At 44.3% G+C, this 27,509-nt stretch overlaps 1 protein-coding gene across 12 annotated transcripts in view; it reads right to left on the reverse strand.

Moving 5' to 3' along the window:
- Positions 1-27,509, reverse strand: part of C14H2orf76 (chromosome 14 C2orf76 homolog) — a 96,070-nt gene that overhangs the window by 5,065 nt on the left and 63,496 nt on the right. For 7 of the 12 annotated variants that reach the window (XM_030916236.1, XM_030916243.1, XM_030916244.1 and 4 more), the window contains 2 exons: positions 14,295-14,451; positions 13,207-13,414 (listed from right to left, as the gene is read on the reverse strand). In XM_030916236.1, the coding sequence (XP_030772096.1) occupies positions 13,315-13,414; positions 14,295-14,451 (257 nt within the window). In that variant the 3' untranslated portion in view covers positions 13,207-13,314. Of the gene's footprint in view, positions 1-1,556; positions 1,627-2,682; positions 2,943-13,206; positions 13,415-14,294; positions 14,452-27,509 lie in introns of those variants that run through there. The other 5 variants (XR_004053138.1, XM_030916240.1, XM_030916241.1 and 2 more) reach the window with 3 other exon arrangements.

Genomic DNA, 27,509 nt, shown 5'->3' on the forward strand with positions numbered 1-27,509 from the left:
CTCTGAAGATTGAAGATGGATAAAACCGTTGAAAATAACTGTTAGAGAAAATGTAAATGTAAAGGGAGCGGACCAGAAAACTGATAGGGTTTAAAAAACAAAAACAAAATTTGATTATAACCATTTTTTATCCAGAGTGAAATATACCAAATTGTGTTTCCTGGGAAGTGTGCAAAGTAGATTTTTGTTTAGTTAAATTCTGTTTTCCCTCACCAGTTTCTTTAATAATTCTAGGTAGTTTGTCTTAGTTGAGTGTCATCTCTAATAGTTACTCAAAAATGCCTTGGCTTCATTTTTGTTTTCTCTGTTCAGAAATGAACAGTCACAAATGGAACTTTGATGCACTAGGCAACCAAAAACCTTCACTGCCAATCCTCCCGTAAAGTGAATAATCACCGCTCTTGCTTACTGAGTGTTGATTTCATTTATTAGACCAGAAACCTAGCTTATTTGTATAATTCTCATATATGAAGAGTCTATTCTTAAAAATCTAATTTTAGCCAACATTTAAAAGTTCCGCAACTAGAGAATTTATTCAGACTTTTAACTCCCTGAAGGGTCTTTCTGCTTAAAACACAATTAGTTCCTAAACAAAAGACATACTTTTTAAGGCAATACTGAATTTGCAGGAAGTAGGGGAGATCACCAGGACAGAAAATAAATGGGAACACACACAGAAATCAAAAACAAACAAACAAACAAACAAAAAATAGCTCTCCTTGGCTCCTGGCAGAAGCAAATGCAAGTCCTTTCTGAAGAAAAGCAACCTCAGTTCAGATCAACCACATAAGAAGCTTAATATTTACATTAATAAACCATAGGTGAGAATCAGTGGAAACAAAACCTGAAGGACTTAGAAGAACAGAATTGTCAAATATAGGATAATGATATATTAAATACCTAAAGAATTAAAAAATAGAGTTGCAAAAAATAAATAAGCAATAATATACTATAAAAGCACAGGCAGGGTGAAAAGTGGAATTTTCAGAAATAAAAAATGATCAGAAACAATTTGATGAGTTTAACAGCAGATTGGAGAAAATTATTGAATTTTAAAAGCTAAAACAATTACCCAGAATGCAAAAGAGAGACAAATGGATAGAAAATATAAAAGAGTCATTACCAGAGATAAAGGTTAAAATGAACAACTCTAACATACAAATAACTGGAGTTCCAAAAGGAAAGAATGATGAAGAGGCAAATTTTAAAGAGATAAAGACCAAGGATTTTCTAAAGCTAGTGAAATACTGGAATCCAAAAACGCTGAAAGTGCAATGTATACCACCAGGCAGGAAAGCAAATGTAAAAGTAAAGCTACAGTCAGCCACACTAAGCAGCTCTTAAAAGCAATCAGAGAAAAATTATAGATGACCTACAATTGTGGAATTATAATAGACTTCTTAACAATATCAATGGAGATTAGAAAATAGTAGTCTAATATATTGAAAGTCCAGGGGGAAATGATTGCCAACTTAGAATTTTAAATCAAGCAAAACTGATTTTAAAGATTGAGTGCAAAATAAGAAAGTTTCAGATTACAGAAATTGAGAGCTTACCAACAGTTCTTTTCTGACGAACTTCTAAAAATATACTTCAGATAGAAAGAAAATGATCCCAGAGGGGAATCTGAAAATGAGAAAAAACAGTGAGCGAATAAGTGGTGACCCTCAAGGTAAATCTAAGCAAACCTTTTCTCTATAAAAGAATAATATCTATTTATGTGTTTTTTTAAAAGGACATACTAGGCCAGGCACAAAGGCTCATGCCTGTAATCCCAACACTTGGGGAGGCCAACGCAGGCGGATCACCTGAGGTTGGGATCGCCTGACCAACATGGAGAAACCAGATCTCTACTAAAAATACAAAATTAGCTGGGCACGGTGGTGCACACCTGTAATCCCAGCTCTTCAGGAGGCTGAGGCAGGAGAATTGCTTCAACTTGGGAGGCGGAGGTTGCGGTGAGCCGAGATTGTGCCATTTCACTCCAGCCTGGGCAACAAGAAGAGCAAAACTCCATCTCAACAACAACAACAAAATGGACGTGCTAACCGGCTAAAAACGATGATATGTAAATAAGGGATTGAGTTAAAATGTTCGGAGGCTCATATTTGTTTAGAGGTTGGGGCTGGGAAAGTTATGGGCTAATTTAGATCTTGTTAAGTACATCGGAAACATGTCAAGGGTAACCACTAAAAAGCTAAAAGTATAACGCCAAAATCCTTAAGAAGGGAAAAAATTTTAATTGGATTTTTGAAAAACAAGAAACAAGAAAAAGAGCATAAAGCAAGACACAGAAAACAAAAAGTAGATATGAGAAAAAATCCACATATATTCATAATTGTGAAACACAATACCATGCACTGGTATCAATCCTTATGAGGGATACACCATACGCTGGTTACCAGGGGAGGACTCTAAACATCTTGCCAATTTTTGTAAAGATTCCTATATCTGGTGGGTGCCCAGGTCTGGCAGGAGTCTTTACACAAACCCAGCTTCTAAAGGTTTTGCACAAACCCAGCTGCCAGCGTCTCAGTCTGGTATGACAAAACACCTGCACAAGTCAGGCAAAGCCAACTTATTACTCATAGATCAGTAGCAAAGATAGACAGAAGCGTAGACTCCATGGTGAGCTGGTCCCCTAGAACTCAAGCAAGCTGCCCAGGGCAGACAGAATCTCACCTGCATATGCCCAACTTCACACTACTGCTGAGGGACCCTGAAAGCAGTCCACTCTGGGTTTTATACCCTACAGGTACTTAAATCACTGAGCTTAAGCACTGCAGAGCATCTTGTTCTGAGAAGAACAAAGACAAAGCCCAGGCTGTTCTAGATGGTTCTTCCTTCTCTCAGGATGTTACATTCTCATACATTCTGCCCAAGAATTGTAAGAAGGAGCAGGGAGAGCTGAATCAGCCAAGGTCATTCAAGGACTTGTCCTCCTGCAATAATCACAATAAATACAAATGGATTAAACACTTCAGTTGAAAGATAGAGATGGTCAGAATGGATTTTAGTTATATTTGTAAGTGGCATACCTAAAGACTCAAGGTAAAGATATGGAAAAAAGTATGTTAGGCAAAAACAAACTAAATTAAAGTTGGAGTGGCTAGATTATTATCATATAAAGCATACTTTATAAGAAAAGACATTATTAGGAATAGAGAGAATTACTACATAATAAAATAAAGATTTACATATTTTAGAATAGTGTTCTTTAATAATATAGCCTCAAAATATGTAAAGCAAAAAAATAAAAAAGAAAGAAATGTGAACAAATCCCTCATTATACTAGATTATAACAAACAGAAAATTATATGCATGTGTGCACATGCATGTATGTGTATAACAACACAAGTTGGATATAATAAGAAATAGAAAAATTATATTTTTCTCGAGAAAACAAATTGAAAACATATTATACCATAAAGCAAATTTCAATAAATTTCAAATAATATCGGCATTCTCTCAGGTGAATGCAAGAAAGTTAGAAATCAAGAACAAAATGCTATATGTATGTGTGTATATATGTATACACACATATATATCATATATATTTATATTTTAATAAAATATTTTTTATACTTTGTCACTGGGTCACTTTGTCACTCAGGCTGGAGTACAGTCACACGATGATCACTGCTCATTGCAGCCTCAAACTCCTGGGCTTAAGCAATCCTCCCGCCCCAGCCTCCTGAGTAGCTGGGACTACAGGCACCACCATTGTGCTCAGCTAATTTTTAATACTTATTTTTTAGAGATGAGATCTTGCTATGTTGCCCAGGCTAGTCTCAAACTCCTGGCCTCAAGCAATCCTCCTGCCTTGGCCTTCCAAAATGCTGGGATTACAGGCATGAGCCATCATGCCTGGCCTAAAATGCTATATTTTAAATGTCTATACGTTTTAAAACTTTAAATATACATTTCTAAATAAGTCATTAATCAAAGAGAAAATTATACTGAAAATTCTTCAAAACTGTTAAATGTGAATGATTATTAAATATCTTCATATCAAATATTTAGAGATGCAGCAAAAATATTGCTTAGAAGGAAATCAATAACCTTGACAAAAATTAGTACAAAAAGAATCCAACCCACAGAAAGTAAAAGATAGATACACACAGACAGATATACTGAAAGTAAGAGCAGAAATTAGTGAACTAGGAAACAAAAATATAATGGAGGGGATTGACAAAGTCAAAGGTTGGTTTTTGGATAAAACTAATCAAACAAATGAATCTCTGATAAAACTGATCCTGAAAAACGATAAGATGCTCAAATAATTTTAGACATAAAAAGGAGAGAAAACTACAGATGAAACAGAAATGTAAAAGATAATAAGAGAATATTATATGTGAGATTACGCAAATAAATTTGAAACTTGGAATGAAAAATATAACTTACCAAAACTGATTCAAGAAAACAAAAAGTGAGCATACAGGCCAGGTGCAGTGGCTGACACCTGTAATCCCCAGCACTTTGGGAGGCCAAGGCAGGAGGATCACTTGAGCCAGGGATTCGAGACCAGCCTGGGCAACATAGCAAGACCCCATCTTTACAAAAAATAGAAAAAAAAATTTGCCACATGCAGTGGCACATGCCTGTAGTCCAGAAGGTGGAGGCTGCAGTGAGCCATGACTGTACCACTGCACTCAGCCTGGATGACAGAGTGAGATCCTGTCACTCAAAAAAAAAAAGAAAAGAAAGAAAAAAAGAAGTAGCTATGTATCTGTGGTGATAGGCATACAGTGTATAATGATGTAATACAGTCTAACTTAGCAGTAATTACATTAAATGTGAAAGGATTTAACTCTCCAAGAAAAGGCAGAGATTGGCAGAACAAAAAATTCTTTTAAATGACCCATCCAGGCACAGTGGCATGTGCTTGTAGTCCCAGTTACTCAGGAGGCTGAGGTAGGAGGATTACTTGAGCCCATGAGTTCAAGTCCAGTGTTGAACTTTTACTAATAGGCAACATAGTAAAACCTCACCTCTAGACAAAACTAAACAAAAACAAAAAACCCAAAGATTTGAAAGTAAGAGGATGAGCCAGGCGCAGTGGCTCACGCCTGTAATCCCAGCGCTTCGGGAGGCTGAGGTGGGAGGATCACGACGTCAGGAGATGGAGACCATCCTGGCTAACAGGGTGAAACCCCATCTCTACCAAAAATACAAAAAATTAGCCAGGCGTGGTGGTAAACACCTGTAGTCCCAGCTTCTCGGGAGGCTGAGGCAGAAGAATCGCTTGAACCAGGTAGGTGGAGGTTGCAGTGAGCCAAGATCACGCCATTGCACTCCAGCCTGGGCGACAAGAGCAAAACGCCATTTCAAAAAGAAAAAGGAAGTAAAAGGATGGAAAAAAGATAGGCAAACAGTAACCAAAAGAGTACTGGATGACTACATAATAAAGAACATTTTATAACAGTAAAAGTGTCAATCCATTAAGACGATATAAATTATAAACATACATGCAACTAACAATATAGCCTCAAAATATATGAAGTTAAAGCTGTCAGAATTGAAGGGAAAATACACTATTCAACAATGATAGTTGGAGACTTCAATACTTCATTTTCAGTAATGGGTAGACCAACTAGACAAAAGATTACCAAAGAGATAGAAGATTTGAACAACACTGTACACAACTATACTTAACACACATCTATAGAACACTCTACTCAACAACAGCAGAATATGCATTCTTTTATTTTTTGAGATAGAGTCTCGCCCTGTTGCCCAGGCTGGCATCCAGTGGCACAATCATGGCTCACTGCAGCTTCTACCTCCTGGGCTTAAGTTATCCTCCCACCTCAGTCTCCCGAGTAGCTGGGACCACAGGTGTGCACCACCACACTCAGCTAATTATTAATTTTTGTAGAGACAGGGTCTTGTTATGTTGCCCAGGGTCTTGCTAAGTTGCTAATTTTGTAGACAGGATCTTGCTATTTTGCCCAGGTTGGTCTTGAACTCCTGACTTCAAGTGATCCTCCTGCCTTGGCCTCCCAAAGTGCTAGATTACAGGCATGAGCCACCATACCTAGCAAAGAACATACATTCTTTTTTTAAAAAAATACTTTTAAGTTCTAGGGTACATGTGCACAATGTGCAGGTTTGATACATAGGTATACATGTGCCATGTTGGTTTGCTGTACCCATCAACTCGTCATTTGCATTAGGTATTTCTCCTAATGCTATCCCTCCCCAAGCCCCCCACCCCCAACAGGCCCCAGTGTGTGACATTCCCCACCTTGTGGCCAAGTGATCTCATTGTTCAATTCCCACCTATGAGTAAGAACATGCAATGTTTGGTTTTCTGTCATTGTGATAGTTTGCTGAGAATGATGGTTTCCAGCTTCATCCATGTTCCTACAAAGGACATGAACTCATCCCTTTTTATGGCTGCATAGTATTCCATGGTGTATATGTGCCACATTTTCTTAATCCAGTCTATCATTGCTGGACATGTGGGTTGGTTCCAAGTCTTTGCTATTGTGAACAGTGCTGCAATAAACATATGTGTGCATGTGTCTTTATAGTAGAATAATTTACAATCCTTTGGATATATACCCAGTAATGGGATTGCTGGGTCAAATGGTATTTCTAGTTCTAGATCCTTGAGGAAGAATACACATTCTTAAGTACATATGGAACATTCTCCAGGATAGACCATCTATTAGGCCACAAAATAAGTCCCAATAAATTTTTAAAGATTAGAATTATAAAAAGTATGTTCTCCATACAGTAAAATTAGAAAACAATAACAAAAATTAATTTGAGAAATTCACAAATATGTGGAAATTAAAAAACACTCTTCTTAACCAAGAAGTCAAAGAACAAATAAGAGAAATTAGAAAAAAGTTTTGAGATGAAGGAAAAAAATAGCATACCAAAGTTTCTGGGGTACAGCTAAAGCGGTAGGTACTTGGAGGGAAATTTATAGCTGTAAATACCTTAAAAAGAAGAAAAATCTCCAATCAATTACTTAAACTTTCATCTTTAGAAACTAGAAAAGCAAGAGAAAACCAAACCTAAAGAAACCAGAAGGAAGGTAGCAACATAAATTGATACAGAAACTTGAGAAAACAATTTAGCATTATAATGTTGAACCTTCACATACCCTAACAGCCTGTAATTTCTCCCCAAAGTATATTTAGAAAAATTCTTATAGGTGGGCAACAGTGGATGTATAAAAAATATTCAATATGGACTGCGTACAGTGGCTCACGCCTATAATCCCAGCAGTTTGGGAGGCCGAGGCTAGATCACCTAAGGTCAGGAGTTCAAAACCAGCCTGACCAACATAGTGAAACCCCGTGTCTACCAAAAATACAAAAATTAGCCAGGCATGGTGGCACACACTGGTGATCCCAGCTACTTGGGAGGCTGAGGCAGGAGAATCACTTGAACCCCGGAGGCAGAGGTTGCAGTGAGCCAAGACCGTGCCATTGCACTCCAGCCTGGGTGACAGAGCACGATTCCACCTCAAAAAAAAAAAAAAAAAAGAAAAGAAAAGAAAAAGAAAAAATTCAATGTATATGAAAACAACATGAAGATTCTGAGAAGGTGGCAGCCTTGATGGCATAATTATTTAATATCTCCAAATCCCCCATAAAGATACACAAAGCAGCCAGGATTGCAAAACTAAAAACCCATGGACAATCCCTATAACAAACAAGATGACACCAAATCCCTACAAACCCTAAAACACAAATGGGTGGAGACACAGATACAAGATCTGCATGGTATCAGCAGCTTTGCTGGAGGACACAGAAGGAAGCAACAGAGCACCTGGTAGGCCTCAGAACTGTGGGGTCCTAATGAGGGGAAAGAAGTCAGGCTGGCAGGAGCAGAGGAAGCAAAACACAGAAAACAGATAAGCTGTAAGGGTTTTTATAAGGTCCAAAACACATTACCCTCCTGCACAAGTAACTCACGACCTTCCTGTGCTCAACTGCGCCTTCCTGTGCCAACCCTCAACTAATAAAATAACTCAATTTAGTTCACTGCAACCGTGGCATCATCAGTACTGCACAAAGCCCTCTTCAGCACACAGCACAAGCACCATCCTACAAAATCCCCGGGAAGCCTTCGTTTCCTTGCAGTCAGTTCCTCTCTTGCTAACCTGCCTGTTGCATCCTTGCAACATATTTGCCTACTTTCTCTAATAAATCTGCCTTTTTTTAACCTACAACTAACCATCTTGGCCAATTCTTCTCCTGGCCCATGCTACCGGCCCAGATAGTCACTGATCACCTGCAACAAGAACTTTAAAATAATCAAGAAACAATTATTGTAAAGCCCGCAGGCAGCTGGAGGACAGCACCTGACCCAGGGAGGCATTTGTATCTTTCAGTAAAAGCATGTGAGTTCCAAAGGTAAAGTCAGAAGAGGCTGGGGAAGACTGGGCCTAATAAACACTCCAAACTAACCAGCCCAAGCCCCCATCCAGAACAGAACCCCAGCTGGGAACAGACTCCAAATTGAGCACTTCAGGAAAATAGAGAAAAGCAAACAAAGAGAACCCAGACTACAGTAGGAGAGAATGGAATGGACGTTCTCAGGAAGTGAGGGGCCCTATTTTTAAAACACTCAACAAAAACAACAGAAGAGAGTGCTCTACCATTGTGAAATAAGAAAAACCCTTAAAATTATGCCTCCTTTCAAAAAGTTCAGGAAATCTAATATTATGTAAACATAAGTAGCAGAAAAGGATTGAAGTCAAATCCCACACGGTTATTCAAAGAAAAAAGAAAAAGTAGAATAACATCCCTGCAGACGATAAAAGCATGCCAGAGAAACACACAGGTATAAACTAATATTTTGACATAAAAGCAAAGCAAAGGGAGGGGAAGGGAGGAGAGGGGAGGCAGGCACAGCTCATCTGTAGTATTCAGGAATGGGGAGCACAACTGCAAAGAAAAGAGACGATTAGCACAAAAGGCAGGCTGGCGTTTACTCTTGGAGGAGGGGTGGGGCTTTGCATTTGGGAAAGTGAACCTGGCAGGCTTATGGGGTCAGAGTCAATTTCCTTTACATGTGGATGTTTAAAGGTGTTTATCTTGTAATTTCGTTAACCTCTCATTTTGTCTTATGCTATATATATATATGTATGTGTATAATGCTGTTTTTTGTTTTTCATTTTGGCTTTGGTTTTTGTTTTGGTTTTTTTTTTTTTTTTTTTTTGAGACGGAGTCTCACTCTATCTCCCAGGCTAGAGTGCAATGGCGGGATCTCGGCTCACTGAACCTCCTAGGTTCAAGCGATTCTCCTGCTTCAGCCTTCCAAGTAGCTGGGACTACAGGCGCCCTCCACTATACCCGGATGATTTTTGTATTTTTAGTAGAGATGGGGTTTCACCATGTCGGCCAGACTAGTCTCAAACTCCTGACCTCAAGTGATCAGTCTGCCTTGGCCTCCCAGAATGGTAGGATTACAGGCGTGAGTCACCGTGCCTGGCCATAATGGTTTCTTTTTTAGCAACTAAATTTGTTTAAAAGAGTGTTCATCTCAGTATTGTTCATAATTGCCCCAAACTCCATTGACAGGAGTGCATGAATAAATTGTGCTATTCAGAGGATGATCTGTTATTCAGCAATGAAATAAATGACCTATTCCTCCAGTGAAACTTAGAAACATGATTATGGCGAGGGAAAAAAAACAAGTATCAAAAACCTACACGCTATATGATACCATTTTTATAAGCCTTAGAAACCAAGCAAAAATGAAACAGTACATTATTTAGGAATACATACATATGTGATTTTTAAAACTATGTTTTAAGGAAGCAAGGCTGGCAAACATAAAATTTAGGATAGACTGTATACCATATAACATTTTTATAATGCTCAGAAATCGGCAAAAATTAAACAATGTTGTTTAGGAATAAGTAAACATGTGATTTTTAAAACTATTCTTTTAAAAAGCAGGGGAATGATAAACCCAAAATTCAAGCTGGTTTTTATTTCTAGGGAAGCAAGGAGGACGGAATAGGGGAGCTAGACCCCAGTTTTCTTCCTAGGTCGTGTGGTGGGTTCACAGTATACTTTTGATTATCATGTTTCATGATTCACAAATGTGTTTTATATGAAGACTTCATCAGATCTGCACACTAAGAATACAAATTAAAAATTGAATTATCTCCTTCATCAGTCATTCATTTGTTTATTCATTCAGTCATGCAACAAACAGGCATTGTGTACCCGCCCTATGCCAGGCCCTGTGCTAGGTCCTAGGATAGGGCAGTGAGCAGACACCACAGCTGTCCTCTCAAAGTTCACAGCCTCCCAGGACATTCTACACTATTGGTGATGGGGCTGAGTGGGAAGTGGGTTTTTAAAAATCTGCACTGCAGAGAGCACTATTTACAATAGCAAAGACTTGGAACCAACCCAAATGCCCATCAATGGTAGACTGGATAAAGAAAATGTGGCACATATAGACCATGGAATACTATGCAGCCATAAAAAAGAATGAGTCCATGTCCTTTGCAGGAACATGGATGAAGCTGGAAGCCATCATCCTCAGCCAACTCACACAGGAACAGAAAACCAAACATCACATGTTCCCACTCATAAGTGGGAGCTGAACAATGAGAACACGTAGACACAGGGAGGGGAACCTCACACACTGGGTCCTGTTGGGGGCGGGGAGCAAGGGGAGGGAGAGTATTAGGATGAACACCTAACGAGTGCAGGGCTTAAAACCTAGGGGACGGGTTGATAGACGCGGCAAACCACCATGGCACATGCACGCGTATAAACCTGCACGTTCTACACATGTATCCCAGAACTTAAAGTGACAACAATAACAAAAGAGAAAAAATCTGCAGAGAGTAAGTAAGAGCCAGGACGATCCATAATCAGGACCTTCCATTTCAGGGTAACGAGGAAATGCCTTGTTGGTATGACTTGAGGGAGGTAATTTTTAAATTAAGGTAGTTAAGGCAGCCAACAGGAGACAGCAAAAGCATCAGACAGGCACTCCGGGTCGGTGGTTCCCAATACTGCCAATGGTGTTCCCCAAAGAAGTTTTCTTTGTCTTAAGCAATGTGATATGCACATGCATGCAAACGTGCGCACACACATGGGTTATTCAAAGTTTATTTCTTCCCTATGTTTCTGTGTTAGGACCTCCTTGCATTTATGTATTGATAGTGATGATAGACTGTGGTTGGACTTCGTTACTGTTTAGGGAAGTGTGGTTTGCTTTTTAATGTCCATACTTAGTAAAATAAAGAGCTGCCAAATCCAAATCAATCTCTAAGATTTAAATTCTTCATTATGTAAACCCTGAAGTCTGAGAATCATGGTCCAGAGTCATGTTTGAACCTAGCACTGTCCTTTTTGAGTAGGAAGACTGAGGTCACTTTTCTTTTTTTTTTTTTTTTTTTTTTTTTGAGACGGAGTCTCACTGTGGTCACCCAGGCTGGAGTGCAGTGGCACAATCTCAGCTCACTGCAACCTCCACCTCCCAGGTTCAAGCGATTCTCCTGCCACAGCCTCCTGAGTAGCTGGGATTATAGGTGCCCGCCACCACGCCTGGCTGATTTTTGTATTTTTAGCAGAGATGAGGTTTCTCCATGTTGGCCAGGCTAGTCTCAAATTCCTGACCTCAGGTGATCCGCCTGCCTCGGCCTCCCAAAGTGCTGGGATTATAGGCTTGAGCCACTGCACCAGGCCTGAAGTCACTTTTCAATACTTGGTTAAGACCTTGCTTGGCCTCAGGAGTAGCCTTGCCTTGACTACCTGCCCAGCACCACCCCCATCCGTAGGGCCTGGAGGAGTTCCTCAGCTTATCTCTGAGCAGAGCTGAAAACCCCCCTATGGCTGTCACCAAGGTGAAAGGAAAGGATTGGTAGTTAACAGCAAAAGCAGCAGTATATGCATACGCATGTGTGTATTATTACAAATACATCTGTTCCGGCAAGAGATCTCCACTACAGAGTCAACCCACAGGAATTAGCTGAGGCTCTAGAGACCCTGTTGAGGAGTGTGCCGTGTCTGAGGTCAAGTAAGTGCTTAATCCACTAGCTCCTTCTTCCTTGTATCTGCCAGTGTGGCCAGCCGCTGCACCCATTTCTGTTCACCTCCACCATATCTGCCATTTCCACCCAGGCTTGGACCTCATTTCTTTATATCAACGTTTCCTTCGAATCTACTCACTTGTTCTCCCTGAAAATGTTTGTTTGTTTGGAGATGGAGTCTCGCTCTGTCTTCCAAGCTGGAGTGCAGTGGTGTGATCTCAGCTCACTGCAACCTCTGCCTCCCGGGTTCAAGCGATTCTCCTGCCTCAGCCTCTGGAGTAGCTGGAATTACAGGTACCCACCACCACGCCCGGCTAACTTTTGTATTTTTAGTAGAGACAGGGTTTTGCCATGTTGGCCAGACTGATCTTGAACTCCTAACCTCAGGTGATCCGCCCGCCTTGGCCTCCCAAAGTGCTAGGATTACAGGCATGAGCCACAGCGCCTGGCCTGAAAACATTACTTTTTAATATTCCCTATGGAGAGGCAGCATAGCACAGAGGTTATAAACACAAAGTCCAGGCCAGTCATGGGGACTCAGGCCTGTAATCACAGGGATCTGGGAGGCAGGAGGATCGCTGGAGGCCAGGGGTTCAAGACCAGCTTGGCAACACAGTGAGACCCCATCTCTACAAAAAAAAATTTTTTAAATATTACTCAAGCTGGTAGTACACACCTGTAGTTCCAGCTTCTCAGGAGGCTGAGGGGAGAGGATCACTTGAGTCCAGGAGGTCAAGGCTGTAGTGAGCCATGACTGTACCACAGCACTCTGGCCTATTTAGAGATAGCAAGCCACTATCTCTAAAAAAAAAAAAAACGGTTAAAAAAAGAACACAAAATCTGGAGCCACACTGCCAGGGTTTCAGCACCACTTCTACTACTTCCTAACCTGATTTAACTGCCTCTTGCCTCAGTTTCCCCAGCTATAAAATGAAGGTGATTATAGTTCTTACCACATAGGTTTGTTATTAGGTTATAAGAAAAACAAGAGTTTCCCTTTTAACATAATTTATTTTTAACTTTAATTTTAGGTTCAGTGGTACATGTGAAAGTTTGTTACACAGGAAAACTACTGTCATGGGGGTTTGTCGTACAGATTATTTCATCACCCAGGTATTAAGCCCAGTACCCAATAGGTATCTTTTCTGCTCCTCTCCCTCCTCCCAACTTCCACCCTCAGGTAGGCCTCGGTGTCCGTTGTTCCCCTCTTTGTGTCCATGTGTTCTCATCGTTTAGCTCCCACTTATAACTGAGAATATGTGGTATTTGGTTTTCTGTTCCAAGAGTTTCTCTTAGGCTGAGATGCGAGGATCACTTGAGCCAGGGTGGTCGAGGCTGCAGTGAACTGCAGTCCTGCCACTGTACTCCAGCCTGGGGTGACAGAGCGAGACCCTACCACAAAGAAAAAAGAAGAGAGAGGGAGAAAAAAAGAGAATGACAGAGAGAGAAAAAACAGTTTCTCTTTTTAAGGTATTTAAAACAGATCTTCCACAGAGTAAATGCTATATAAGCGTTTGCTAAATAAACGTTTCTAACATGAATAGAAAAATGTTATTACTGGCTGTAAGACCTGAAAGCAATTACAACCTCAAAATAAATAAAAACAAGACAATATAATTAAATTCTAGCTAGATTTTTTACCTGCTAAAATGCTTAGTGGAGACCCGCTCTCAAAAGAACAGAGAGAGGGAAGCAAGTGAATTCTTAAGGACATGCCATCACCAAACTAAAACCTCTTCTTCACTCAACCAGAAGACCTGAAAGAAAACTGAAGTAACAGTAACTGTCTTCCTGTGCTACCCACCCTCAACCATCTCCAGGTCCACTAGGAGCATGTTGTACATGTTCTGGAAAGCTCCGGAAAGGCATTAAGATATAAACAGTTAGTAGCCAGGTGTGGTGGTAGACGCCTACAATCCCAGCAACTTGGGAGGCTGAGGCAGGAGAATCTCTTGAACCCGGGAGGCGGAGGTTGCAGGGAGCTGAGATCACGCCATTGCACTCCAGCCTGGGAGACAGAGCCAGACTCCATCTCAAAGAAAGAAAATAAAAAAGATACAAAAAGTTGGGAAAGTGAGAGGTGTCCCGAGTAGCCCATATACATGAGAAATGAAACCAGGCGATCCTGTGTGGATCTATACATCATAAATGCCCCTGGGCTGGAAGTGAAATATCTCACACCAATAGGTCGGCTCTGATGCAGGGAGTCTGTTTGCACTTTGAATTGAAGCTGTGCTGTTCCTGGCACTGCCAGGGTGGGACTGTCACTCACCGAGCCTCCTTCCTGTCCTTGGTCTGAGGTGATTCGGCACTTCCCAGCAGGTGACTCCAGGTGACAGCCAACAGCCAGCTTGCTCCTGTTCTCTTTCGCAGGCAGAGCTGGCTCTTAATTTTCATGCATTTATTCTTTAGCCACTTGAGATGCCTGGCTGGAGGGATGGGGAAGAGATTTAGCATCTTGGTGCCTCCAAGCCTCCCATCCAGCATGGTCCAGGTTAACAAACACCTGTAAAGCATACATCTCTGCTGGTCCTGACAGACAGGGTGAACACCCTGGTGCATCCTCCCTCCTAAGAGGATTAAGAGGGGGTGTTTGGAAAACAGAGCTGCATCCCGGGAGGGAAGATGCCACAGAGACATCAACACACAGTTCTGCATAATCAGTTCAACAGCAGAACAACAAAAAGGGGAAGAGAAGATTAAAAACTAATCCAAATGTCATAGTACTGAGGAGTGTGATGAAATGGGGAATCGGGTGGAAGCATTAAACCTAGAATCACCAACCATCCCCGCTTCACTCTTCAAAACTCAAGGCTTCGGCGGGAAACAACATGCTCATCCTTGGGAGGGCTCCTCTAAGTCCCTCCTGAAAGATGGATGTCCACTCCTGAGGCTCTGTCTCTGAGGATGGGCACGGGGAAGCTGTGGCAGTCCAGCCATCCTGCGGGGATGTCATGAATAATTAGCTGGGCTCTTCACAGTGGAGCGCAGCCCTAGTCTCTCTCCCTCTTCCTTGGTGGGAAGGAAGCCCAGGTCCCTGAGAGACACTGGTGGCCGTCTCCCTGGAGGCTTCAGGCTGGCCGTTGACAGTGGCACCAAGGTGTAGCTCGGGGCAGGGGGGCAGGCACTTAGCACTCGGCAAGCTCTGTGGGCCTCCTCCCTGCCTCCCATTCATTGTCATGAGCTTGGCAGGAGAAGTTTCCAGTCCGCCTCTCAGTGCTGCACCCCCTCTGCCCACACTCCTGGGCATCCAGCCCAGGGCCTGCCTTGATGCCAGCTCTGCCCTTCCTGCCTCCTCCTTCCTGCTCTGCCTTCTCTCCCTCTCTCTTCCCTACATCCATTTCTATTTTACAATGGTTTTGGGATTTTTTGTTTTTTGTTTTTTCTTGAGAGGGAATCTGGCCCTGTTGCCCAGGCTGGAGTGCAGTGGCATCATCTTGGCTCACTGCAACCTCCACCTCCTGAGTTCAAGCAATTCTCCTGCCCCAGCCCCCCGAGTAGCTGAGATTACAGGCACACGCCACCACACTCAGCTAATTTTTGTATTTTTAGTAGAGACGGGGTTTCACCATGTTGGCCAGCCTGGTCTTGAACTCCTGACCTCAAATGATCCAACCACCTCAGCCTCCCAAAGTGCTTGGATTGCAGGTGTGAGCCACTGTGCCTGGCCCTATTTTACAATGTTTAATGACTCAAACTTGAGGATTTTTCCACTTCTCTATACCATATAATCAAATCAAAAAATCAGATATTAGGCTGTGACAATGGGACTGAATCTTGGAAACCGGAAGGTCCAGTCTCAGGACGTCCTGGAAAGTTCAGCACACAAGCAAGCCCCATGCAGCTGTGTGATGAAACGGCCCCGCACATCCAGGTGCACAGCCAAGGCGTCCCGTGCCACCTTCCTGGTAGAAACTGGCTTTTCAACTTTCTCACCCATGACAGGAAAGCGGTTTCAGACATCAGGCTCGCCGCTCTCCTAAGCCACATCCTTTTCTCATTCCCAGCTGAGGACATGAGCCTGAGACACTGAGGTTCCCAGCTGCCTCCATGATTTGCCAGCACCCAGCTTCAGTTTCACATCCTCCCAGTTGTCATAGCCAGGAGAGCATGCCTCACTGACCATGAGGGCATGTCACATCCCGCCTGGCTAAGCCATGTCGCAGACAGGCTCCTGGCTAAGCACTTGGCTGACACCCCAATATTCAATGCTGACACCCCACAAAGGCATAAGTAGCCTAATTTTGCGGATGATGAAAATAGGACTCAAACTAAATTGTGTACAGTTGTAGGGTTTATTGAGGGCAGAAATCTTCTCCACAGCAGGTCTCTGGCAACCCAGAGCCCCTCCCTGCACTCCTGTGTCCCTGTCGCCGTACCCACAGAACCCCCAAGAGGCCTCCATGGATCACTGGGCTTGTACAATTTTTATCTGGGCATATATATATTACCAAATTACCTCCACCCCAAAAATACTGTTCCAGGTTTCCTGTTACTATTTGGAAACATTGATGTACATCAGCCTGTGTTCATTTTGTATACTATCCATATAGTGGGTGGGTTGTTTTGGGGGATTTTTTTGCAACCTAAAAGCTAAAATATTTTTCATGTTTAAAACTGAAATCCATGTGCATGGACAGGACATTTTTAAAAATAAATATTTCATGGGTATTTGCCAACAGAATCTTATGGTTGGTAATTTTGTAAATGATTTAACCCATCATTTCATGTGAATAAATTTAGATTTGACTATCTATAGGTAGCATAAGGTGAAAAACCTCTAAAATTTGAACCCATACTCTGGGATGGGAGACCTTAGGCAAATTAACCTGTCTGAGCTTCAGTTTTCTCATTTGTAAGAAGGGGATGTACTATCTGTGTTCCAGGATCGTGGAGGAGATCAGAGGAGGTCATCTACCAAAAGGCCCCCACCAGCCTCACAAAATATCATTACTCTCATCATTTCATTCTTAGGTTGACTTAAATAGGGAATACAAATATATTTACATATTCTTATTAAATTCTTAAAAACTGATAATTTATTCAAATCCAAATCATATAGAGATGATAAAATTATCTACTGTGCATAACACCGTTAGGAAAGAATGACTCAATAACTATCACCTGACATTTTATTTAACATGATATAGTGCGATAGTCTCGGCACAAAGTGACCTTAACTGCTTCCAAATTCCTTCCTCATTTTTCCTGTAACAAATCATATGGTTGAAGGAAGACCTTCATCAGGGTCACGCAACTTGGAGGAGCTTCTTGGGGGAAGTGCACAGGCATCTCTGGGCTGTGGAGGAAAGGCTCCGGAACCAGCTTTAATGGGGTTTTTTTTCTCAACAGGATCTGTCCTGTCTCCCTTTTCATGTGTCAGGTCCTCAGTAGCTGGGACCCCATTTTCTCTGTCATATCCCACCCCCAACACCTGACCAACTCAAATCATGATATACATTTTTAAACAGGTAGTGGATATCCAACAGTGTGTCAGGGCATGGAGAAAATGGAAAAGAAACCGAAATTGTGGTCCTGGTGCTGAGACACAGGTAATCTCATCAAGCAATTTGGGCAGAGGCTGAGTTACCTGGATATTATTGCTGGTATCTGGATTTCTTAATATAAGTTCCAGAAAGCCTGGTAACTTTTAGAAGAGTATATAGTGTAGCAAGGAAAGTGAATCCGTTCATTCATACATAAATAACAGATGCATGCATTTATTAACTCCCAGTGTGTGCAGGCTGTGGAAATGCAACAGTAAGCCTGATCTTCAACCTCAGGGACAGCCACATCTTTTGGGTAAGGTCAGTATATAAAAACGCAAGGCCAGCCAGGTGCGGTGGCTCACACCTGTAATCCCAGCACTTTGGGAGGCCGAGGCAGGCGGGTCACAAGGTCAAGAGATCAAAACCATCCTGGCCAACATGGTGAAACCCCATCTCTACTAAAAATACAAAAATTAGCTGGGCATGGTGGTGGGCGCCTTTAGTCCCAGCTACTCGGGAGGCTGAGGCAGGAGAATAGTTTGAACCCGGGAGGCAGAGGTTGCAGTGAGCTGAGATCACGCCACTGCACTCCAGCCTGGTGACACAGCAGGACTCCATCTCAAAAAAAAAAAAAAAAAAGCAAGGCCACACTGTGTGATCAGTGCCACAGAGGACTAGCCAGGACACAGCAGGATGAAAAGGAGAGCAGGGTCGAGTCTCCTGGCTGTGAAGTGCTGGGAAGGTGGGACGGAAAGGACCTTAGGGACAAGATGGTCCTTGGCTGTGCCTCCCAGGATGAATGCGAGTCTGGTGGAACATTCAGAGAGCAGAGTGGGAAGTCTGAGGAAGTGGCAGCATGGTGTGCCCAGAGAGAACAGGGCAAGGGGATAGGGGACAGCTGGGGGAGACAGGAGAGGGTGCCAAATTCCACAGCTGGAGGAGAAGCTGGAGATGTAGCCAGAGATCAAACCAAGGAAGCCCCAGTACACCATGCCAGAGTGCGCACGTGATTCAGAAGGAAACAAGGACCCATCCGATGGTTCTGAACAGGGAGGGATACAGCAGTCAGACTTGCATTTTTAAAAGATCACTCTGGCAGCGGCATGAAGGATGGACTCAGTGGATGAGTCTACAGGAAAGGACACCAGACGGGAGAGTGTCTCTGCGGTCAGGATGAGAAATGATGAGGCCCAAAGCAGGGCAGTGGCGGTGGGAAGGGAAAGGGAGGCCGTTCTCATGAGATGTTCATTCCGGCAATTCTGAGCTGACTCCTGTTGAGGAGGTATCAGCAAGTAGTGAAAGGCAAAGAAGGGTATCACTTGCTCCAGCTACAACTAGGAATTCCTTCCTAGTACCCCTAGTGAGCGTAAGAACCTTCCTTCACCTGTGAAGTCCCTCCTGATGGTTGGTTCTGGCAGGCTCCATCACTTAGGAGCTGGGAAACCTCAGGCAGGTCACTTTACCTCCAAGTGCCCCTTCCCCATCTGTAAGATGCAGATAACTAGTACCTACCTCACAGGGGTCGCGAGCAATAGTGAGTAAATATCTGCAAAGTGCTTTAGTAAGGCCTGGCAGGGCAAGCACTTGATAAATGTTGGCTGTTTTATGCCTGGCTCAGTCTCGCTTCTGATGGCTTGCCCTGCAGAGCTTGCTGGACCTTGCTGGAAAAATACTTGAAATTCTGAAATATGGCTTTTGTCACATATGCAACATCTACACAATAGAAGTGACCACCAGCCAGAAACCAAGCAACTATCACACCCCAGTCCCCACCAGCTCACCATCACATGTTCCCATGTACACACATGCGCACCACCCAAGACGCTCTCCCACAACCCCATCACAGCGGCCTCTGCCCTCAAGTATACAACTTTGGAGGTTATTTGAAAGGCGAGCAATTAACATGCTTTTTTAAATAAGACATCGCATGTACATTTTTAAGATGGGAAGTCTCTGTTTTTGTTGAGAACAACAAAGGACAATATGGCATGGAACGTCTGTGAAGGAGACGTGATGTTTATTCAAAGACGTTGAGGCTCTTTCTTGATTTCTTGAGTTTCTTTTTCATGGAAGAAATTTTTAACTGACATGAAGTTCTGGTTATGAAGGAAATTCCAGAAGACAACACACCTTCTCTCCTTACTCCCGAAGGAAGAGGTTAGATTTAGACACAACTGTGTGTGTTTTAAATAAAATGGCGTTGTTCTTACTTAAATTCCAATTTCTTCTAATATTAGAGTTGGTCTTCAGTTAGTTAGTTGTGTTGGGAGAGTGATTTGGACCATATACATTACCCTCATATATTCAAAAACGAAGGCCCGAATTTACCTATGGTGACAGAAATCACAGCGGTGGTGGGTGATGACAGAGGGGCAGAGAGGGAACTGTAATGGCAGAAAGGAGGTTTTGGGGGCAGTGGGCATGTTCTGTATCTTGACACAGATGTGGGTCGTACACTTGTCAAAACCCAAAGAACTGCATGTCTAAGATCTTTGCATTTCACCATCTGTAAATTATCCTTCAATTTTAAAAAAGAAAGGGAGAGAGCAAGCAAGCAGATTTCCAAAGTTAAACATGAGAGGCTGATCTATTCACTTACATCATCTCCTCTGAAAACCCCAATAAGATGGGAGTAGGGAGATAATACAAACATAAACCCATGAAGACAAAGAGACCCAGAGAGTAGACATTGAGGACAAGAGAGTTGATCCAAGTTTTGAAGGTGAGAAGTGGACGGAGGGGTGGAACTGTCGGAGTAGAGAAAGCTCCAACCCCAACACTGGCAGAAAGCACCATCCACCAGAAGCTGGACGCTCACCCTCAGAACCTGGGAGCTGCAGGCCTTGCTCGGGCCAGAGACTGGAGAGGGGGCCCTCACCTACTTAGGGTCAGCTCTTCCCCTCTGCGGAAAAGTCACCTCCCCAGAACCAGACACCTGGCAATGGTAAAACCCACAAGCTCCGTCCCCTCAGCCTTGGTGAGTCACTCCAACCCCCAGCCTCCTCTCCCTCCTTTATACCTCAAGCCTTCTAGCAAAATTTCCCTGACTCTCAAAGGCTTTCAGGGAAGACTGAAATAATCCATCTTCAAGCTGTTCTGCTTTCAAGTGTACAAGCAACCTTGGGCCAAGACACTGAAAAACCCAACACACTGGAAGGAGAGGAAGAGGGAATACAGAGAGAATTGCTGGCTCTAGAAACTACTCTGTCCTTTTGACCTGGAGCCCAAGGAAGGCCAGTTACCAGGACCTTTGCAGGCAGGTCCCAACACACTTCTAGCCAACACAGGGGCCTTGACGCTGCAGAATGTGCACTAGGTCAGGGGGTCTCACACAGTCAGGTGTGGACTGTAGTCCGCCTCAAATCAGCCTTCTTAGAATTCTACTCTCCTGTGGTTTAGCTTCTGTGTTCCATCTTGCACTTAACCAAGTCTCCTTGACATCTTAGTCTGGAAGCGTCTACCAGCTGTGGTGTCTGCATTAAAGCGCAGGGCGGCCGGGTGCAGTGGCTCACGCCTGTAATCCCAGTACTTTGGGAGGCCGACACGGGCAGATCACGAGGTCAAGTGATTGAGACCATCCTGGCTAACATGGTGAAAACCCATCTCTACTAAAAATACAAAAACTATCCAGGCATGGTGGCATGCGCCTATAGCCCCAGCTACTCAGGAGGCTGAGGCAGGAGAATCGCTTGAACCCAGGAGGCAGAGGTTGCAGTGAGCCGAGATCGTGCCACTGCACTCCAGCCTGGCAACAGAATGAGACTCTGTCTCAAAAAAAAAAAAAAAAAAAAAAAAAAAAAAAAAAAAAAAAAAACCAGTGCAGGGTGGCTGGCTTTGACAGGACTGGGGACTGGAATTAAGACACCAAGGGGGTTCACAGAGCTATAAGGAGACCCTGTCACTTCAGACCTTGTCTCAGGCCCCACTCACAGCCCAACTCAGCCCTCTGCCGGTAATAGTTCTCTGCTGTCGCCTCACCCAGCTAAGCCAGGAAGAGAGCCCACAGAGGCACAGTTCTGCACCAGGGCAGACTGGTTTTTATTCTGTCTGCTGCCTTAAAGTGAGATTTCTTATTTTTTAAAATAACCTAGAAACAAATGCAGGGTTTTGTACACTACCCAAAGAGTTACTGGCATTGCCTAATCATGTGTGAGAACATTCAGTCTTCGGAAGGGAAGCGGGACATCCCCTCTGCAAAGTAATTCCTGTGCCCCTGCCCCTGCCTGGGGTCACCCTTTGACCCCAAAGCTCTAGGCACTGCTTCCAGGCTCACACATGCACAAGCTAAAGGACAGCTTCCAAGCCCCTCCACCAAGCAGAAGAGAGTCTCCCTGCAATTGGTTTGGGAAGGAATTTTTTAAGCACCTCACCTGGGCCAAACGGAGGAGGCTGCCTATCAATTGTTGTGGTAGGAAGCTTTTAACAAAGGAGCTATAGAAACCGGCTCAGCACCTTTCAACCCTCAGCTTTAAGGAATCCTCCACAAATAAACAGAGACATTTTCCAAAGCATTGACACATTACTGGTCTTCTTTTTAGAAATGGCCCATCATCAAATAGAGTGGTATAAAAGAAAAAGAAGGAAATAAGACTACAGAGGTAAAACTGACTAAAGTTAGGTATTGGCTTTGAAATAATTAAGTATTTACTTTTAAAATAAAATTTTAGGCTCGGAGCGGTGGCTCACGCCGGTAATCCCAGCTACTCGGGAGGCTGAGACAGGAGAATCGCTTGAATCTGGGAGGCGGAGGTTGCGGTGAGCCGAGATCGAGCCACTGCACTCCAGCCTGGGTGACACTCCGCCTCAAAAAAAAAATAGGCCGGGCGCGGTGGCTCAAGCCTGTAATCCCAGCACTTTGGGAGGCCGAGACGGGCGGATCACGAGGTCAGGAGATCGAGACCATCCTGGCTAACATGGTGAAACCCCGTCTCTACTAAAAAATACAAAAAACTAGCCGGGCGAGGTGGCGGGCGCCTGTAGTCCCAGCTACTCGGGAGGCTGAGGCAGGAGAATGGCGTGAACCCGGGAGGCGGAGCTTGCAGTGAGCTGAGATCCGGCCACTGCACTCCAGCCTGGGCGACAGAGCGAGACTCCGCCTCAAAAAAATAAATAAATAAATAATAATAATAATAATAATAATAATAATAAACAAAATTTTGGGCGGTAGCAATTGCATGATCGCTTTTGAGCACTAGCACAACATGCCACCCCACGTACAAGCTGATGGTTTTGACTTTCAGCTATCAGACGCCAAGGCTGACTTACAGGGGAACAAACCTACTGCACACAGTCCTTAATAAATGACTGACGTTGGCTCGGCTTCATCAGTTCTCAGGCCCAGACAGACTCTGCTGCCACCTGGTGGCTGAGGGTAGGCAAAGGCGGACAAGTGCAGAGCCACTCCACCTGACCTGCAGCCTGGACTTCTCTGGGTAATGAGGATGTGCTGAAATGGCGGGAAAGGTGACACATCAGAGGAGGAGCTGCTAGGCAAGACGTAAAGATGAACGGCTGCGCATTAATCGGCTGGTGCCTGGCAGGTATCTAGAATATTCAAACTACAAAACCGGCCTTAGCAAGATTTTTCTTCCCAGAGATTAGATTTCCTTGGACAACCTGTGTATCCATTCATTCTACCAACCCACTCCACCCCATCCCACTTGAAGCAAGTTACAGCCAGAGAATAGTGAAAGGGACAGCTTTATTCTTACAGAAAGGACATTTAAATTGCCAGCTGTTGTTAATGAGCCCGTTAGTCCTAATTGGGGAAAATTCCAACCAGAAGAAAGGGGACATGTCAAGGAAACATGTGACAGGTAATGTGCTCAGGGCTAGATGAATCCAAGGCCAAGACACCTCGGGAAATAAAATGGGAACAGAAGGGTTCTTGGAAAATGAAAAATGGGTCCTTCCCTGGGTCCAAGAACACTGCTGGGCAGTGTGGCTGGAGCTGGCAGGTGGAGGGGGCGAACTGGCGGCAGCCAGACACCCCTGCCTTGTAAGAAGAGGCCTGGCTCCACTGCGCAGTGCTCATAGGGGACAACCTCCTATTCAGTGTCTAAATGTTCTCCCTGCGTGATGGGATTAATCGTATTTCTTTGTAAAATAGCAGTGTAACAGAAATTATTCCCCAAAACAGAATACGTTTAGGCAGCACCAAGCTAGGTCACCTTAACAAAGCCACAGAGAAATTCTGGAAGGTCAGTGTTATCATCCCCACTTAAGAGAGTCAGAAACTGAGACCTGGAGAGGCCGAGCAGCTCACCCAAGGTCACACCTCCAAGCTAGCGACAATGCCTTTGTTCTTCCAACCCCGGGCTGCCTGTGTCAACCCTGAGCTCTCTCCTCCCACTCACGCTTGCCTAAAGCACACAGAGAGACCAATAATTCCAATATATGCAAAAGTGCACCACTTGCCTTTTCCAATTTGTATAATTTTAAATGTCACCACAAGTTCACTTCTAGGTCACTTTTACAACAAGCAACTTTGCTTTAAGGCAAGTGGGGAAAAAAAATTCTGCCTTCATTTGTACCGTTGTACAATCCATTGTTCAGTTTTCTACTCAGTTTTCCAGGGAACAGTTCAAACAGAAACAAATGACAATCTAGGACACTTATCTTGCCTATTGTGACTAACCACCACAGCATTTGAGGTTTTTTGTTTTTTTTTTTTTCCAGCTGGTAAAAAAGCCCTCACAGGAGGCTCAGGACCGCCTCCGGGCATACGCGGAGCCACGCAGCAGAAAAGAACTGTCAGCCGCATGATAATGCCAGTGCAGCAGTGACCGGAGTCAGATCCACAAAAACAAACTAACTTTCAACACAGGTTTTCATCTCATTTCCTCAACTCCATTTGAAACACATATGCACTCAGGACTGCTGACCAATTATTCCAGATCTCAGTCTATACCACTTTACACATCTAGATGACTCATTTCAACTAAAGAAACTCCTAGAGAGTGTATTCAATCTACACAGATCTATTAAAACATTGCTATGAGATGAGCTTCAACAATCTGTAGAGTTTTTCTTTAACATTCAAATACAATCTTAGGCCAGGCGCGGTGGCTCATGCCTGTAATCCCAGCACTTTGCGAGGTCAAGGCAGGCGGATCACCTGAAGTCAGGAGTTTGAGACCAGCCTGGCCAACATAGTGAAAGTCCGCCTCTACTAAAAATACAAAAATTAGCTGGTCATGGTTGCACACGCCTGTAGTCCCAGCTACTCAGGAGGCTGAGGCAGAAGAATCGCTTGAACCCGGGAGGCGGAGGTTACAGTGAGCCAAGATTGTGCCACTGATCTCCAGCCTGGACAACATAGTGAGAATCTGTCTGAAAACAAAACAAACAAAAAACAAATACAATTTTAAAGTCTTTCACTCATCCCAGAAACATCCATGCTGGCCTATGAAGTGCCAGCCACTGTTCTATACATTGGAGACATTCTAATAGCAGAAGGCAGAAAAGGATTTTTTAAAAAGTAAAACAGTTAGACAAATGAGTTTTGCAAGGGCAAGCATTTGCTATTTTGTATAGGATAAGCAGAGAAGGCCTCTTTGATGGCATTTGAGCAGAGACATCTGACAGAAGGGGAGAAAACCATGCAAATAAATGTAGAAAAGTCATTGCAAGCAGAGGGAAGAGCAAGTGCAAAGGCCCTGGGGCATGTGTATGTTTACCAGCTGGCCCTGGGGCATGCATGTATTTGGGGTGCACTACGAAGAGGACCAAGGCCAGGGTTCTTTCTCTGAGTAAGGGTTTTGAGCTGAGGCATGACAGGATCTGACTCACCTTCTAGAAGAATCGCTGTGATGGCTGGGTACAGCATTGCAGTGGGGCAGAAATGAAAACAGGAAGAACTGTAGTGGGGTAGGAGTGACAGCAAGAAGCCCATTTAGAAGGAAGGCGACTGCAATAGTCCAGGTAAGAATGGTGGTGCCTTGGATCCAGTGGTAGTAGTGAAAAGGGTGAGAGAAGCCTGGGCCCTGGATATACTCTGAAAGTGGAGCAGACAGAACTGGCTGATGGCCTGGTTGTGGGGTTAAAGAAAAAAGAGATCTATCTCCAAGGTTTCTGACCTGAACAAATGGAGGACCAGAGGTCATGTCCTTCAAGTGGAGAAGATTGAGCATGGTCCAGCCTCAGGGAGAAAGCACAGAGGCTCGGCTGGGGTGTGTTAACATCTGAGGCATCTATCAGAGGACACCTATCAGCTACCTCACCAGGGATGGGGAGCACCCAGCGGGGACTCCAGCAGGGAGCTGCGCTGTGGACTGAGATCCAGAGTCTGCAACATTTAGTTGTTATTTAAAGCTGGGAGCACGCATGAGGTCATCTAGGGAGAAGATATAATTAGAGAAGGCAGAGGACTGAGCCCTGGGGCCTTCCACATTGCAAAGGTTAAGGGATGAGGAAGAACCAGCAAACGCGATAGGGAGGAGTGACCAGTGAAGCTAAGCAAAGCAAGTGTGGGCAAGAAGGGTGTCGGTTGGTTCTGTGTGTCCAAAGATGCTGACAGGTGAAGCAATTCCAAGACAGAGAATCCTGTTCCTGTAACAACAGGAAACTTTGGTGACCTTGCAAGAGCTGTCCCAGCAGAGAGCTGGACGGAAGCCCTCATGGAGGAAAGAGGGTGTGGAGAACTTGGTTCAGGAATCCGGCTGTGAAGGGAAGATGCGGTGGCTCTTGTGGTAGGGTTCGATGGGAGAGCTGTCCCTATGCTGGTAGGGTGCAGAACTTGATGGTGTGGAAGAGGGAGGACAAGGCTGAGGTGTGCTCGTCGGTGTTCCAGAGGAGGGGCGCCCGGGCACGAGGAAGGACAGACAGCACTACTCGCTCGCCTACCCACACAGGAAGGCAGGTGGGGGACATGGCCGAGAGCAGGAGCATATGGTCTAGGATAGCCAGAAGTGAGGACAGCAGCTGGGAGTGAGAGGAGGGGTCTCAGGGTTGAGGGCCTAAAGGAACCTGGAGAGCAAGGGGAACTGCAGGGCAGCGTGAGGACCTGACTGTGGCTTAGCAGCCATGACCGAGAGTGTGGCCATGACCGAGAGTGTGGCCACAGCACTTGCCCTCTACCCCACCACATGCAGTGCAGCGGTTCGGGTGCGGCTGGAGAAGGTGGAGCATGGCAGGGTTAGGCCTGGGGCCAGAGGGGTCAGGGCAGCAAGGGTCTAGGCAGAGATTGATGAGAAGGTGCAGAGGATCTCAAGTCGGGGGTGGGACAGTGAGAAGACAGCAGGGTCAATGAAGTGTACTTCAGGTGGGGGTTGAAGAGCCTTGGAGGGGGCACCAGATGCAAAGAAATGGAAAGACAGGAGAGAATGGTCAGAGAACGGGAGGTGGATATTGAGATGGCGTTGTGGACTAGGGTGCAGTTATTAATGACTACGGCAAAGGTGTGCCTCTAGGAGTAGGTGGCTGAGAGAGAGATGACAAGAAGGTTGCAGTGAGTTCTTCAACGACCTAAGAGGCCCTAGGGTACAGGAAGGCTAATCTACGTCTATCCTGAACTACGAGAGACAGCAGCGGTGAGCCAGGAGCTATAATCATCAGGTAATAAGGGAGAGTGGCACAGGGCCTGCAGGTGTCTGCAACAAGGTTGGGGTATGGCGATAATGTGTAGTACGATGGCATAAGGCTCAAGGTCACAGGACAGAGGGAGGGGGAAGGGGCACTGATCAGGAAATTAAATGAGGTTGTTGTGCTTTGCTAAACAGAATTAACACTGAGAGGATTGAAGATGACAGCTCCCGATCTTACCGCTCTCATTCCCCACCAAGTCAGAGATGGAGGGGAAGAAGCCCTCGCCACCTTCCATCCTGGGGACTTGCCTTAGTCCTGTGAAAGAGTCACAGCCTTAAGAGTGCTCTGGTGGCTGCTTTGATTGACCAGATTTGATAGATCACAAGAATACCATTATGGACGACAGTTTTTTCCCTATGTATTGGATGTAATAGAAATGAAGTTAAAACCAAAAGCTTGAGTCTCTCAGGCAG

The sequence above is a fragment of the Rhinopithecus roxellana genome, chromosome 14, assembly GCF_007565055.1.
Source record: "Rhinopithecus roxellana isolate Shanxi Qingling chromosome 14, ASM756505v1, whole genome shotgun sequence".
In the NCBI taxonomy this organism is placed as follows: domain Eukaryota; kingdom Metazoa; phylum Chordata; class Mammalia; order Primates; family Cercopithecidae; genus Rhinopithecus; species Rhinopithecus roxellana.